The sequence below is a fragment of the Dama dama genome, chromosome 22 (assembly GCF_033118175.1).
Source record: "Dama dama isolate Ldn47 chromosome 22, ASM3311817v1, whole genome shotgun sequence".
Lineage (NCBI taxonomy): Eukaryota > Metazoa > Chordata > Mammalia > Artiodactyla > Cervidae > Dama > Dama dama.
The window spans coordinates 21,075,712-21,091,162 of NC_083702.1; the positions used below are offsets into that span (position 1 = coordinate 21,075,712).

The 15,451-nt window shown below is 45.6% G+C and overlaps 2 protein-coding genes across 5 annotated transcripts in view; one reads left to right on the top strand and one right to left on the bottom strand.

The window, feature by feature from the left end:
* The window catches only part of STYK1 (serine/threonine/tyrosine kinase 1), a 55,142-nt gene that overhangs the window by 17,402 nt on the left and 22,289 nt on the right, over positions 1 to 15,451 (bottom strand). For 3 of the 4 annotated variants that reach the window (XM_061125013.1, XM_061125012.1, XM_061125011.1), the window contains 3 exons: positions 4,495 to 4,596; positions 939 to 1,087; positions 133 to 267 (listed from right to left, as the gene is read on the bottom strand). In XM_061125013.1, coding sequence (XP_060980996.1) covers positions 133 to 267; positions 939 to 1,002 — 199 coding nt within the window. In that variant the 5' untranslated portion in view covers positions 1,003 to 1,087; positions 4,495 to 4,596. Of the gene's footprint in view, positions 1 to 132; positions 268 to 938; positions 1,088 to 4,494; positions 4,597 to 11,368; positions 11,751 to 15,451 lie in introns of those variants that run through there. The other variant, XM_061125014.1, reaches the window with a different exon arrangement.
* Positions 11,887 to 15,316, top strand: LOC133043778 (RING finger protein 44-like). The gene has a single exon (XM_061125015.1). The coding sequence runs from the start codon at positions 13,271 to 13,273 to the stop codon at positions 14,483 to 14,485; it is 1,215 nt and encodes a 404-aa protein (XP_060980998.1). The 5' UTR covers positions 11,887 to 13,270; the 3' UTR covers positions 14,486 to 15,316.

Sequence of the window (15,451 nt, forward strand, 5' to 3'; positions counted from 1 at the left end):
CAACTCCACAGGAGGGGACCCATACCCTCTATCTCATCAGAGTCCTTGAGATTTGAGCTCACTGAAGCTTGGGTCTTCTTTCCTACCATCTCCATCTTTCCCAAGTCACTGCCCAGCCTGTTTGAATCTTACCTCGAGGTCCTGGAGACTGCTGTTGGGCTCTCTGTCCTCTGATAAAAAGCCACAGGATGACGCCGAGGAGGATGAGGAAGGTACCAACCAGGAAGGTAGGGATGATGATGATTTCATACTGCTGTTCCTGGATAACTAGGTAGGAGATCAAGCAAGAAAAGATTGAAGAAGCAGCCTAACCGGACTCCCCCTCCCCATGAGTCTTCAGCTCACTGTATGTGACATGATTATCTCTTCCTTCTGATCCCTCTACCACAACTGAGATCAGCTCCCTGATCTGAATCCCTATGCCCCTGTTTCTCAGCCCAGCAAGTATATCCTGTGCCTCCTCTCTCATTTTTCCTGCTGAGATGAAAAGACAGCACATCTTTATCTCTGATAGCCACTCTCCCCCACCCTGCCCACCTCCTTCAGAGACAATGATCCTTAGCGCCAATTCCTTTCTCACCACTCTCTTCATTTTATTAGAAATCAAATGATCTTTCTTCCAGAATCTCTTCAGATCTTGTGCATGCATGCTAAGTCACTTTAGTTGTGTCCGACTCTGTGTGACCCTATGGACTGTAGCCCACCAGGCTCCTCTGTCCATGGTATTCTCCAGGCAAGAATACTGGAGTGGGTTGTCATGCCCTTCTCGAGGGAATCTTCCCAACCCAGGGATCAAACCCATGTCTCTTATGTCTCCTGCCTTGGCAGGTGGATTGTTTACCTCAGCTGCCACCTAGGAAGCCCTGATCTGAAGCCCTTTTTAGATCTTAATCTCCATCAAAAATCAGAGGATGGATTTCTGTATCATCTGTACTTACTACACAACTTGTCACTGAGACTGCATTCCAACAGCATCCGCATCACGCCCCTCTCATTTCCCATCACAATGCAGTGGTCCACTCCAGCGCTTGACCCCTTGAGGATGCACAGAGCACCGCTGAGAATGACTCCCAAGGCCTGAGTTGTTCTGAAAAAAATAAAATGGAGCACACAGAACTTTAAAACACCTCTCCAGATCACTGGTTATTAAGTATCTGGCTACCTGGAACTCTGAGCCACCAATTCATCTATCTATGTGATGTTCAAGCAGGAAGAAATTGTTTCTTCCTGCCATTTTCCTTTTATACAGCTTATCTAGCCCTGATCTGGTCTGATCCTTTCATGCTGTTGTTTCTCAAATTATTTTAAAGGCTCCCTCCTGCCCTAGACTCCTACTCTGATGGTCAAGTTCACAAATGTAAAACTGCGGTCCATGGGAACAGATGTGGGAAAGATTTATCTCCCTAGCAGTCCTTAAGCAGGTCTAATTTTCTTTTTCTGTGTATCTCCTAATTTTTTAAACAAAACACTTAATTTCATTTTTATACAAACCTAATTCAGACCATGAACAAATAGTTGGTGGATTTCAAGAGAGATGAGTTATACATTTGCTTTCCTTCTCTAACATACCCCTACACTGCATTCTCACTACTAATGAGCAGATAGCAGCTATCAATAAAACTATTTAGTTTTGCAGCTCCTGAAGCTTCCTCTGTTCTTCATATAAAGATAGACATAGACCCTCATTCTTACCAGTTATGGGTTAAAGAACTTATGGGTTCTTTAACTTATGGGTTCTTTAACTTTCTTTAACTTATGGGTTAAAGAAAGTGTCAGTGCTAAGCTGTCTTCTCTTTTTTTAAACAAAAAGGAAATATATTCATATGATTCAAAAAGAAAACTACAAAATGGTATACTATGAAAATCTTTTTTCCACCCCACCCTTCTCTGTCTATCCAGTTCCCAATTCTCCTTCAAGGAGACTACGGTTACAAGTTTCTTGTTAATGTGGCCAGAGATTCTTTATATGTTTGTACTCTACACAATCAGCATATGCTGTGTTTAGTCACTCAGTCATGTCCAACTCTTTGCAACCCCATGGATTGTAGCCTGCCAGGCTCCTCTGTTCATGGAGATTCTCCAAGCAAGAATACTGGAGTGGGTTGCTATGCCCTCCTCCATAATAATTCCATATTATCAGCACACAGTTCCAAAAATCCAGTCTTTTCTTTCTGAAGAGAACTGGTGGTTACCACTCTTGCATACATGTAAAAACTTAATTTTGCCCTTGGTTAACCTGATTCTGTGGCCAGCAAAGCCAACTTCTTTAATTCTGATTGGTCTGAAACAAATATGGTGATTTCCCACTGCCTAGGTTAACTCTAAACAGATGATCTAGTTCTGTAAAGATTTAATTACAAGGTAAAATTTAGAAAATCAGAATTGTAGCTTATATGATAAATACTATATTATACAGTATGACATTAGTCATTTTATGCTCCATTCTGTTACATCATATGTTTTGCTTTATTATTGATACTGCTTGCATGTGTGCTAATTCACTTCAATCGTGTCTGACTCTGTGTGACCCTATGGATTGAAGCCCTCCTGGCTCTCCTCTGTCCATGGCATTCTCCAGGCAAGAATACCGGAGTGCGTTGCCCCACCCTCCTCCAGGGGATCTTCCTGGCCCAGGGATCTAACTCACATCTCCTTACATCTCCTGCATTGGCAGGCGGGTTCTTTATCTCTAGCGCCACCTAGGAATCCCTATTATTGATACTAATAACCCTGTATCATGCATCCAACCTGGACTGGTGATTCGTTTCACATACGATAATTTACATGTTTCAATGCCATTCTCCCATATCATCCCGCCCTCATCCTCTCCCACAGAGTCCAAAAGACTGTTCTATACATCTGTGTCTCTTTTGCTTTCTCACATACAGGGTTATCGTTACCATCTTTCTAAATTCCATATATACGCATTAGTATACTATATTGGTGTTTTTCTTTCTGGCTTATTTCACTCTGTATAAAAGGCTCCAGTTTCATTCACCTGATTAGAACTGATTCAAATGTATTCTTTTTAACGGCTGAGTAATATTCCATTGTGTATATGTACCACAGCTTTCTTATCCATTCATCTGCTGATGGACATCTAGGTTGCTTCCCTTTTCTCCACACCCTCTCCAGCATTTATTGCTTGTAGACTTTTGGATAGCAGCCATTCTGACTGGCGTGAAATGGTATCTCATTGTGGTTTTGATTTGCATTTCTCTGATAATGAGTGATGTTGAGCATCTTTTCATGTGTTTGTTAGCCATCTGTATGTCTTCTTTGGAGAAATGTCTGTTTAGTTCTTTGGCCCACTTTTTGATTGGGTCATTTATTTTTCTGGAATTGAGTTGTAGGAGTTGCTTGTATATTTTTGAGATTAATCCTTTGTCTATTGCTTCATTTGCTATTATTTTCTCCCATTCCGAAGGCTGTCTTTTCACCGTGCTTGTAGTTTCCTTCGTTGTGTAGAAGCTTTTAATTTTAATTAGGTCCCATTCATTTATTTTTGCTTTTATTTCCAATATTTTGGGAGGTGGGTCATAGAGGATCTTGCTGTGGTTTATGTCAGTGAGTGTTTTGCCTATGTTTTCTTCTAGGGGTTTTATAGTTTCTGGTCTTACATTTATATCTTTAATCCATTTGAGTTTACTTTTGTGTATGGTGTTAGAAAGTGATGTAGTTTCATTCTTTTACAAATGGATGACCAGTTTCCCCAGTACCACTTGTTAAAGAGATTGTCTTTTTTCCATTGTATATTCTTGCCTCCTTTGTCAAAGACAAGGTGTCCATAGGTGTGTGGATTTATCTCTGGGCTTTCTATTTTGTTCCATTGATGTATATTTCTGTCTTTGTGCCAGTACCATACTGTCTTGATGACTGTGGCTTTGTAGTAGAGACTGAAGTCAAGTAGGTTGCTTCCTCTAGTTCCATTCTTCTTTCTCAAGATTGCTTTGGCTATTCAAGGTTTTTTGTATTTCCATACAAATTGTGAAATTATTTGTTCTAGTTCTCTGAAAAATACTGTTGGTAGTTTAAGGGATTGCATTGAATCTATAGATTGCTTTGGGTAGTATACTCATTTTCACTATATTGATTCTTCCAATCCATGAACATGGTATATTTCTCCATCTATTTGTTTCCTCTTTGATTTCTTTCACCAGTGTTTTATAGTTTTCTATATATAGGTCTTTTGTTTCTTTAGGTAGATTTATTCCAAAGTATTTTATTCTTTTTGTTGCAATGGTGAATTGGAATTGTTTCCTTAATTTCTCTTTGTTTTCTATTTGTTAGTGTATAGGAATGCAAGGGGTTGAGCCTGGTGTACTGGGATGACCCAGAGGGATGGGATGGGGAGGGAGGTGGGAGTGGGGTTCAGGATGGGGAACACATGTACACCCATGGCGGATTCATGTCAATGTATGGCAAAACCAATACAATATTGTAAAGTAAATAAATAAATAAACAAATAAAACTGGGGGGGGGGACCACTAATACCTTATTGAGGCAGAGTGTCTCAATTCTGGAAACACGTATGCAAAGAAACCTCCCAGCCAGTTGAATCTTCTTTTCACTCTTTCTGGAGCTCCATGAGTTTGTCTGAGGGAATGAAAATTCAACAATTTCCTTACAACTCAGAAGACAGGCAGGTGAGTGACTGGTTGACAGAAGCCTAAGTCAACAGAGGAGTAGGCAGGAGAAACATCTTAGACAGAAAAGGAAAGTCTTATCTGTGGGTTTGCAAATAGCAAGGGATCTATGAAGATAACAAATTGTAAGATAGCAAAGTCCCTCTGATCTAGTTTGTGAGGCAAAAAGGTAAGGTGAGAGTTCCCACAATTCCACAAGATCACACAAAAGGGAAAACACTCTGCAAGAAACAGCAAGCCTAGAGAGGGTGGAGAGAACAAGTTCCTAAAAATAAAATATTAGCTCAGCCAAGACAACCATAATTTGAAAATGTCATTCTGATTCTTATTTCCCTTTCTACTTACTTCCTTTTTGGTGCATTATCAGAGGTAATTATTTTTATTCAGGGAGCAGCCAGTTAAACAAGTTTGACTCTGGGAAGTCAGTTCTGTGAGTACCTCTCTTACCAGACACAGGAGGAAGAAAGGGGCAGGTGACAGCCAGCTCCAGCTAATGAGCTCTGCCCAGAAACCAAACTACACACCCACTGACACATACTTGAGCACAAAACATAAAGTTCTGTGTGTGTGTCCCCAAGTGGAGTTGCTCAGGGTGGAAACCCCCAATGACAACACATAGCCACGCACACCTGTGTCCAAAGACCCAAGTCCATGCTCATACCCTTTCACTTAGACATCACACTTATACAGAGCATTCACCTTTGGATGCAACATGACTTTCTATTTCATTTCCAGAGCAAGGTTCTCACCACTAGTTTTATTTGATCAGCCCTTAGACAGTTTAAGGGCTTCCCAGGTGACATTAGTGGTAAAGAATCTATCTGCCAGTGCGGAAGACAGACGCAAGAGATGTGGGATCAGTCTCTGGGTCAGGAAGATCTCCTGCAGGAGGGCATGGCAACCCACTCCAGTATTCATGCCTGGAGAATCCCTTGGACAGAGGAGCCTGGCAGGCTATAGTCGATGGGGTCACAAGGAGTTGGACACAACTGAGTGACTTAGTCCAGCACACACAGCACAGAGTTTAAAGACACAGCTTAATAACAGGTAGCAATCAGACGAAATTGGACACTGGAGCAAGGAGATAAACCTATATTCTGTTGTTGTTTAGTTGCTAAGTCATGTCCGACTCTTTGAGACCCCATGGACTGTAGCCCGCCAGGCTCCTCTGTCCATGGGAATTTCCCAGGCAAGAATACTGGAGTGGGTTGCCATTTCCTTCTCCAGAGGATCATCCTGACCCAGGGATTGAACCTATCTCTCCTTCATTGGCAGGCAGATATTTTACCACTGAGCCATCAGGGAAGTCCAATAGGATATATAGAGAAAGATATATATATATATATATATATATACATATGTATATGTATATATATTAGAGGAAATTAAAATAGGAATTGGCTCACAAGGCTATGGAGGCTGAGAAGTCCTACAGTCTGCTGCCTGTAAGTTGAAAACCAGGAAATCTGAGGCCGTAATTCAACCTGAGGCTGGAGGCCAGAAAACAGGGGTTACAGGGTCTGAACTCCAGATTCTCCTTATGCCAACATCGCATGGTCTTCACTGAAGCTTTGCAGTATGTTTTAAAATAATTAAGTTGCAGGGATTCCCTGGTGGTCCAGTAGTTAGGACTCAGCACTTTCATTGCCAAGGGTCTGGATTCAATCCCTAGTCGAGGAACTAAGATCCTATAAGCTGCTCAGTGTGGCCCCCCTCAAAAGAATTCAAATTATTAACTCTGAGTCCTACAGTGTTCTCTTTTTGAAGATTGTTTTGGATACTTTCAATCCCTTGTGTTCCTTTTTAAATGAAATTTAGAATCAACCTCACCATCCCTAAAAAAAAAAATCTGGAATTGTGGCAGAGACTACATTGACTGCATATACCAACTTGGGAAAATTGTTGTCTTAAAACAATATTAAGTCTTCCTACTTCCTATTGGATGTCTTTCCATTTATTCTGTTCTTGCTTCATTTCCTTCATTGATATTTTGGAATTTTCAGTGTACCAGTCTCATTTGCATTGATAGCATTTACAGTTCCATGGCCTTGAGAGGATAATTAGAATCTGTGTTTGATTGGGAGATACCACTGAAAGTTCTGTCTCTGAGAAAATCAGTTCTAGAACAGGTTGGACAGTACATGCCTCCTAGAGGCTGGCCAGACATGCCATATATAAGATAATAGCAGCCCACTACTGATCTTTCTCATATCTGGATAATTATGGAGACTATAGAGCACCACTTTCTGTGGCTCTCAAGGTCAGAACCCAGTTTCTTTCTTTTTTCTTTTTTTTTTTTGACTGTCTTGTGTTGGTTTAAATTTCTTAGGTTGCAATGAATCAGTGGGACTAGAGAGGATATCCAAAGAATCACAGCTCTAAATTCCTACCAACAGGGACTAAAGACTTCACCTTCCAATGCAGGGTGCAGGTTTGATCCCTGGTCAGAGAACTAGATCCCATATGCCACAACTAAGTTTCTTGCCACAACTAAAAGGTCCATGTGCCACAACTAAGACCTGGTGAAGTCAAATAAACAACAAATATTTTTTAAATGAATAAATAAATTGCTTTCCAGATGTTTGTACAGTAAGCTCTTTCCAATGATTACACTTTGGCCAGAGATATCTATAATATACCAAATAAATGTATATAATTTTTAAGGAATGCACACCTATAATACTCATACATCCATGAAAGCCTACAGGAAACTTTACCACACAAAGCCTACCAAAGCACTCAGATCACAAAATTCTTAATTCACTTGTAACAATAGTATTTCTCTCTACATCATTTTTGTCTCTGCAATTCTCTCTGAATACTAATATATAAATTCCTTAGTGGTTCAGTGGTAAAGAATCTGCTTGCCAGTGCAAGAGATGCAGGTTCAATCCCAGGATCTGGAAGCTCCCCTGAAGAAAGAAATGGCAACACATTCCAGTATTTGCACCTGGAGAATCCAATGGACAGAGGAGCCTAATGGGCTACAGTCCATGGGGCCACAAAGAGTGGGACACAACTCAGGAACTAAACAATATTCAGTTATCACCTGACTTTGCTTGCCCATTCTGTGTCAAGCTAGGAAGAGTTACAGCTGGATGCCAAACCTCCTGGGATGACCCTTCCTGTGGGTCCAATTCTAACCCATCTGACTATTAGAAGAATGTTCTAAATCTGTGACCAAACTCTGTCTCCTTCAACTATATCTCACTAAGTAAAGCGAAGTCACTCAGTCGTGTCGAACTCTTTGTGACCCGTGGACTGTAGCCCACCACACTCCTCCGTACATGGGATTTTCCAGGCAAGAGTACTGGAGTGGGTTGCCATTTCCTTCTCCAGAGGATCTTCCCAACCCAGGGCTCGGACCTGGGTCTCCTGCATGGTAGGCAGATGCTTTACCATCTGAGCTATCAGGGAAGTCATATGAAAAGAAAAAAGTATGTTGGCTATTGCTTCATCTCTTAATTGGACTATAAAATCCTTAGGGATATAAAACACTCCTATATGCCTTATGCTTTCATGCCATTACCTCTCAAATTATTTTTAAAGGCTTTCTTCCCATCCACGACTCCAGCTCCAGGGCTCTAGTAATCAGCCCTGTCTGAACAACAGTGGTCAGTGGTTTATAGGGGAAAAGTATACCTTCCCTATAGTCCTTGAAAGTGAAAGTGTTAGTCACTCAGTCATGTCTGACTCTTTGTGACCCCATGGACTGTAGTCTGCCACCCTCCACTGTCCATGGAATTCTCCAGGCATGAATACTGGAGTGGGTTAAGTTGGTCTAGTTTTCTTTGACTGTGTCTCATTTCTTTCCTAAACAAAACATTTAATTTCATTTTTAATATTTATTTATTTATTTGGCTGCTCCAAGTCTTAGTTGTGGCACTCAAGATCTTTGGTTGTGGCATGTGGGCTCTAGTTCCCTGAACAGGGATCGAACCTGGACCCCTTGCATTGGGAATGCTGAGTCTTAGCCACTAGACCACCAAGGAAATCCCTAACTTCATTTTTATACAAAGTATTTCAGACAATGAATAAAGAGCTGGAAGATTTCAAGTTCTCTCTTCAGTGCAATGTATTGCTAAATGTAGGGCATTGGAATCAAGGGTCCAGGGAGGCTGTGAAACTGTTAATTCTGATAACTGTATTTGGTGATTGGAAAATATGTACATAGCCTGCCTACAGTTTATACATACCTATGGTGCCAAATTTCCCAGGCAGGACTCTAATTAAAACAACATTACTGCCTCATTTGTGGTTATCTGTCCTTGTTTTTTCTCTTGTCATTTGCTTCTGACTTTCTATTCGCATATTAAAAAGTGTAGTTTGGGACTTCCCTGGGGGTCCAGTGGCTAAAAACCCACCTTCCACCATGGTGGTTGGGGGAGAAGGGAGGGAGCTTCCCTCGTGGCTCAGTGATAAAGAACCTGCCTGCCAATGCAAGAGACACTGATTTGATCCTACAGGCCTCAGAGCAACTAAACCTGTGCACACAACCATGGAGCTGGTCCTCTACAGTCAGGGAGCCGCAACTACTGAGCCCGCACACCTAGAACCTGTGCTCTGCAACAAGAGAAGCCACCACCATGAGAAAGAAGCCCACACACCACAACTAAGGCATAGCCCCTACTTGCTGCAACTAGAGAAAAGCCTGCATAGCACAAAGACACAACATAATCAAAAATAAGTAAATTACTTAAACTATTTTTTTTTAATCTACCTTCTAATACAGAGGACACCAGTTCATTCCCTGGTCTGGGAACTAAGACCCCATATGCTGTGTGAAATGGCCAAAAAAAAAAATGTTTTTTCCTCCTTGAACTGAGAATCTAAAGGGAGGAATAGAGCTATGAAGAAGGAGATACAAATAGGAAGAGAATGAGAATAAAATGGGAAGTAAAATCTATCCCAAATGTTTGCAAGACTGCAGTCTAGAGACAATAAAAGTTAATAATCACAACTGGTATTGAACTAAACGTTCATATTAGTTCTCCCAACTCATACATAGTTACAATCCAAGTACAATGCATATCTGTTTTATTACACACAAAGACAATTTATTTGCAACAATAACACAACTCTCCCTGGTGACATTTCTGTTCAGTTAGCACAGGGATGTCACAGATACAATCAGCAATTCACCCATGAATGTCCAGAAGAAACTCTTCTTACCAAAATATATCTGCAAATAGAACTTTAAAAATTTGACACATGCTCCTGTACTCTGTCTGCCTACATGTTGTGAGAAATTCCTTAACAGACTGGATGACACCTGGTCCCATCTCGTAAGGTGTTAGTTAAATCTGTTATGCCAGCCTCGCCCTCAAGCTTACCACCCACATTTCAACGCAAGTGGATCTGCCAATCACATTCTTTCCATATAGACAAGTGACCTGTGGCCTATAGACAAGTGACCGCGCTGGGTTAAGGGGGTTATTAGCAGCTGTGGGCTATGGGGCAGATGTGTGCGCAGGCTAAGTCACTTCAGTTGTATCAGACTCTTTGTGAACCTGTAGACTGTAGCCCACCCAGCTCCTCTATCCATGGGATTTCCCTGGCAAGAATACTGGAGTGGGTTGCCATGCCCTTCTCCAGGCGATCTTCCCCAACCCAGGGATAGAGCTAAATCTCTTTTGTCTCCTGCACTGGCAGGTTCGTTCTTTACCAATAGTGCCACCTGTGAAGGCAAGGGGCAGAAGACAAAAAGATCCAAAGTGAGGAAGATAAAATATACAGAGATGACACTCTGAGATGGGGACCTCTGCCTTCTGGTTCAGTCGCTCAGCCCTCCCATCTCTTCTGCATCACCCTCACCCCGAGCTGTCTAGCCAAAAATAATTCACTTAATAAATAGAGTGACCATGTTAAGTTGAAATCACTACAGAGAAGAACTGCTCAAATCTAGAGGACTCCAGAGCTACTTTACTGACTGCTTACTTTAACTGAGCAGTCCTTCCTGTTTTCAGGACCAATAAGCATACTGATGAAGTACAAAGTGCATGTATCATGCTAGGCACTTTCACACTAGGAGGAAGCTGAGGTTCAGAGAGATTAAGTTCTGATTTAGCCTGGGTTTAAAAAGAGAGAGAGAGAAAGTAAGTAAACTTCCAAGAAAGGTTTCATATGTAGTTTGTTGTTTTGTTTTTTTTTTCCTTTTGGCCATGCTGCTTGTGGGATCTTAGTTCCCAGACCAAGGACGGAACCCGCACCCCTTCAGCAGTGAAAGTGCAGAGTCCTAGCCACTGGAACACCAGGGAATTCCCCAGTTCCCAGCCCTTTAACTACAAACCCAGTGTTCTTTAAGCTGCTTCATTACAAGTATGTCCTTGTCACTCAAATGGACAAGACACATAGTGTCACAAAGGGGTTATGTCAGAATCTAAAGCAATCATGAAAACCACAATGCTGAAACTAAATTTCACCAACAAATACACCATAAATTGGAAAGAACATGTGAGCAGAATCTGCCTCTGTGTTCTTCCCTGTTACCTAGGAGCATGTCTGAATGTCTGTCTTCAGAATGCATTCAGAAAATAAGCATAAATCAGGATTTGCTTCCTCAGTCCAAGCAATTTCCCAGGCAAGAGTACTGGAGTGGGTTGCCATTTCCTTCTCTAGGGGATCTTCCCAACCCAGGGATCAAATCTGGATCTCTTGCATTGCAGGCAGATTCTTTGCCATCTGAGTCACCGGGGAAGCCCAAATTTGCTTCCAGTACTCACCAAATGATGGAATTCGGGATCACTTGCTTTGTTTCTTCATTTTCCTGGATCTGAGCCCAAGCCTATTTCTATCTTCCTTTTTAGGGGGAAGGACCTGAATTCAGACTTCCACTGTGAGCCCCGGAGGGGTTGAGGTAGGGAGTCAGGAAGGGGCCAGAACCCCCAGGGGACAGAGCACACAAATCATTCAAGATGCCCTGCCAGGTATCAGAGAGCCTCATGCTCCATCACCCTCCTGACGCACGCTCCGGAGTGGACGAATGGACAGAAGTGGCGGCTCTCTTTAAGCCCAAGAGACTTGCACAGATAACCCGCCTCTCTACCCAGCGATATCTCCTGGTGGAGATGAGGCGGAGAGAAGAGGAGTTACCAGCACATGATTCACCCTCCGGTTCTTCTCAGATAGGAAGGATTATGACTCTTCTGATCTCCACCGTCCTCCTAGAGACCTGGGGCTTGAAATGCCCTTTGGACTATAAAAAAAGGGGGGGGAGGGGGAGGGCTCCGTCATGCTGCCTGAAAGTCCTGACCACATTCAAACAAATTATTTTGACAGTAAGACAGAACGTTATCAGCTTTTCTTGCTTCGTTTACATGTCAGGAATTTTCACCTCTTTCAGAATTCCTGAAATACATGTGATATACAGTAGAGATGAGAAAGTTCTAAACTTTATCTTGGCTCCTCCTGAAGACCTTGCTCCATAGGGGAAGAAATGGAATCCAAGATAGGGAGCCCCGGGACACCTAGGGAAATCAAATAGCATCAGATTTTAAATATCATTACCGACATGAACACATTTTATGTCCTTTCAAGTGTTATATAAATTCAAAAGGTTTTTAATATAATTATCATTTTACTTATAACATTGCTGATTTCATAACCCTCCATCTACTACATGAAAACTTCAAAAGTTCAAAGATAATATATCTTAAAATATATGCTGGCTATTTTCTCTTCCTGAGATTACTGTTGTTCAGGTGCTAAATCATGCCCTGCTCTTTGAGATCCCATGGACTGTAGCCGGCCAGGCCCCTCTGTCCATGGGATTCCCCAGGCAAGAATACTGGAGTGGGTTGCCTTCTCCAGGGGATCTTCCCGAGCCAGGGGTTGAACCAGCATTTTCTGCACTGCAGGCAGATTCTTTAATGCTGCACCCCAAGCACAGAATAAGGGTTAGTGATAAGAAAGAAAAGCCAAGAACACACAACCACTGCCTGCTCTCAGCACAAAGCTGCCTCTGACCCATCCGTGTTCACTTTCTCCTACCTGAGACCGAAGATGCCTGTACCTGCTGCTGGCGACTTGTTTCACATGCCTGGCTTCTGCCACTGCCATTCACACTGCATTTCCAAGGACCAGTCCCCACTTAGCTGTTCACCCTGCTTGGTTTGTCCTTCTAAAAAAGGGGCTTCCAAATGTCAACTACCAATTGGCACTTACCAAGAACATTGCCAACAACTGAACAGCAAAGGCATTTGCCATCTGCCTCCATGGAGATTGAACCCCATGCTGCTATAGCTGTTGACCTTCAACAACCCCTGAGGGAGTTAAGGGTGGAGTGAGGCACTCTGTGCTCCAGGGAATCTGGTGGGACATGTCTTTAAATAGTTGGATGCTTTTAGGAACAGATTTTATGATCTCAATCTTTGCATCTCCTCCTATCTAGAGAAGCGTCAAATCCCTTCATGGTGACATCAGATCCTCATGACTAACAAAAAACCTTCTGTAAAATGAGTGCTTCGCTTCCTAACCACTGAGGCTGGCTTAAGGGGCCGCTCTTGCCCCGTCGAAGGTCTGGTTCATTGCACTTCAGTGTCCCAGGCGCCGCCCCGTCCCGAGGAGGGAACCATGACACAGGTTGTGTGCCCTGGCCCAGCCCCTCCAGCCCTCTGCCACCCCTGATGCAACCATGGGCTCTGGCAGTGACTAGGTGGGCACCCTCTGCCCCTGGGGGTCAACGGCAATTCCCTGCAGGACCCAGCAGCAGCCCGGGCCAGTTCTGGGGAAGCCCCAGCCGCGAGGGCCCCCTGGCCAGCCCGCCTGCCCAGGATGAGCGCTTCCCCTCCCAGCAGCTGCCGCCCCGACCAGCACACCTCCCCGTAGAGGAGCACCGAGCCTCAGCTCCCGCCGGCGGGAGCCCCCGAATGCTGCACCCAGCCTCCCAGCAGAGCCCGTTCATGTTTGATCTCCACGAGCAGGTGCACCAGGGACCTGTCCCTCTGTCCTACACAGTCACCACGGTGACCACCCAAGGCTTCCCCTTGCCTACAGGCCAGCACATCCCTGGCTGCAGCACTCAGCAGCTCCCAGCATGCTCCGTGATGTTCAGCGGGCAGCACTACCCTCTCTGCTGCCTCCCGCCCCAGCAGCTGATCCAGGCGTGCACCATGCAGCAGCTCCCGGTGCCCTACCAGGCCTACCCCCACCTCATCTCCAGTGACCACTACATCCTGCACCCCGCGCCGCCGGCCCCGCACCCCCAGCCTGCTCACATGGCGCCTCTTGGGCAGTTTGTGTCCCTGCAGACACAGCACCCACGCATGCCCCTGCAGCGCCTCGACAATGACGTGGATCTCCGGGGGGATCAGCACCCCCTGGGGAGCTTCACCTACTCCACCTCGGCCCCCGGCCCTCCCCTGTCCGTGCCCATGCACTACCTGCCCCACGACACCCTGCACCACGAGCTGTCCTTCGGTGCGCCATATTCCCACGTGATGCCTCGGAGACTGAGCACCCAGAGATACCGCCTGCAACAGCCGCTCCCCTCGCCGCCTCCCCCACCACCGTACTACCCCAGCTTCCTGCCCGACTTCCTCTCGATGCTGCCGATGTCACCAACAGCAATGGGGCCCATCAGCCTGGATCTTGATGTGGATGACGTGGAGATGGAGAACTATGAGGCTCTCCTGAATCTGGCCGAGCGGCTGGGAGATGCCAAACCCCGTGGCCTCACCAAAGCGGACATCGAGCAGCTTCCATCATACCGCTTTCACCCGGACAGTCACCAGTCGGAGCAGACGCTGTGTGTCGTCTGCTTCAGTGATTTCGAGGCGCGGCAGCTGCTCCGGGTCCTCCCCTGCAACCATGAGTTCCACACCAAGTGTGTCGACAAGTGATTGAAGGCCAACCGGACGTGTCCCATTTGCCGGGCCGACGCTTCCGAGGTGCCCAGGGAGGCTGAGTGAGGCCCCACAGCCGCCCCGGAGAACCCTGCCCAAAGCTCTGGAAACTCGGGGGGTGCCCAGAGAGGGCGTGGTCCCGGCCTGCCCTGCCGTTCCTGCCTGCCTCTCCAGAGCTGCTGTCAGGGTCAGCCCGAGAGAAGCCCCTGCAATAAGCCCCTGCATTTGCCAAGCTCCAAAGACTCCTTCCCCATCTGCCCACCCGTCTGCCCACCAGGGAGCAGCCTGAGCGTCCGTAACTCAGTCTCTCTCCTGTTTGCCCTCGGGTCTGTCTCCTTTTCCTGCCAGCACTGGGAGCCAGGGTCCATTCCCTTAGTGTGGCCGGTGGAGATCGTTGGCCCCAAGATGGGCAAAGGTGGAGCTGTCCGGGTCGCCTGGTCTCTTGCCCTGAAGTGGCATGCCCTCTGTGCAGGTGGCACAGACAGGCGTGGACAGGTGGTGGCAGGAAGCCAAGTGGGTCCTTCCGCCCTGACCCTCGGCTGACTCAGGCAGCCAGGCTGCTGTGAGGGTGGGGCTGGCTCCCTAGAGGGCCCTCAGCCCAGGCACAACATTCCGGCCACGAGCCCAGGCTGGGGAGCATCAGAGCCAGCATCCCAAGCAGGCGGGAGGCAGGCTCTGGGCTGCGGCAGATGGGCCCTCTGAGAGGGCCTGGGCCAGGCCGGGGAGAGCGACCTCCTGTGTTGCGGGTGGCTGCCCTCCCTGGCAGTGACGGTGCCCAGACCCGTGCCCGATCTCCCCTTTCTGTCGTTTTGCATGAACGTGAGGAGCAGCAGTTTTTGTTGATCATTTGGCCCCAAATCGCGTGTAGGATCTGAGGGTGTAGATTTTTAAACAATCTCTTTTCTTTTGGTTTAATGGGGGGTGGGGGGGGGGGTATGGGGACCAACCAGGACCAAGTGCCCA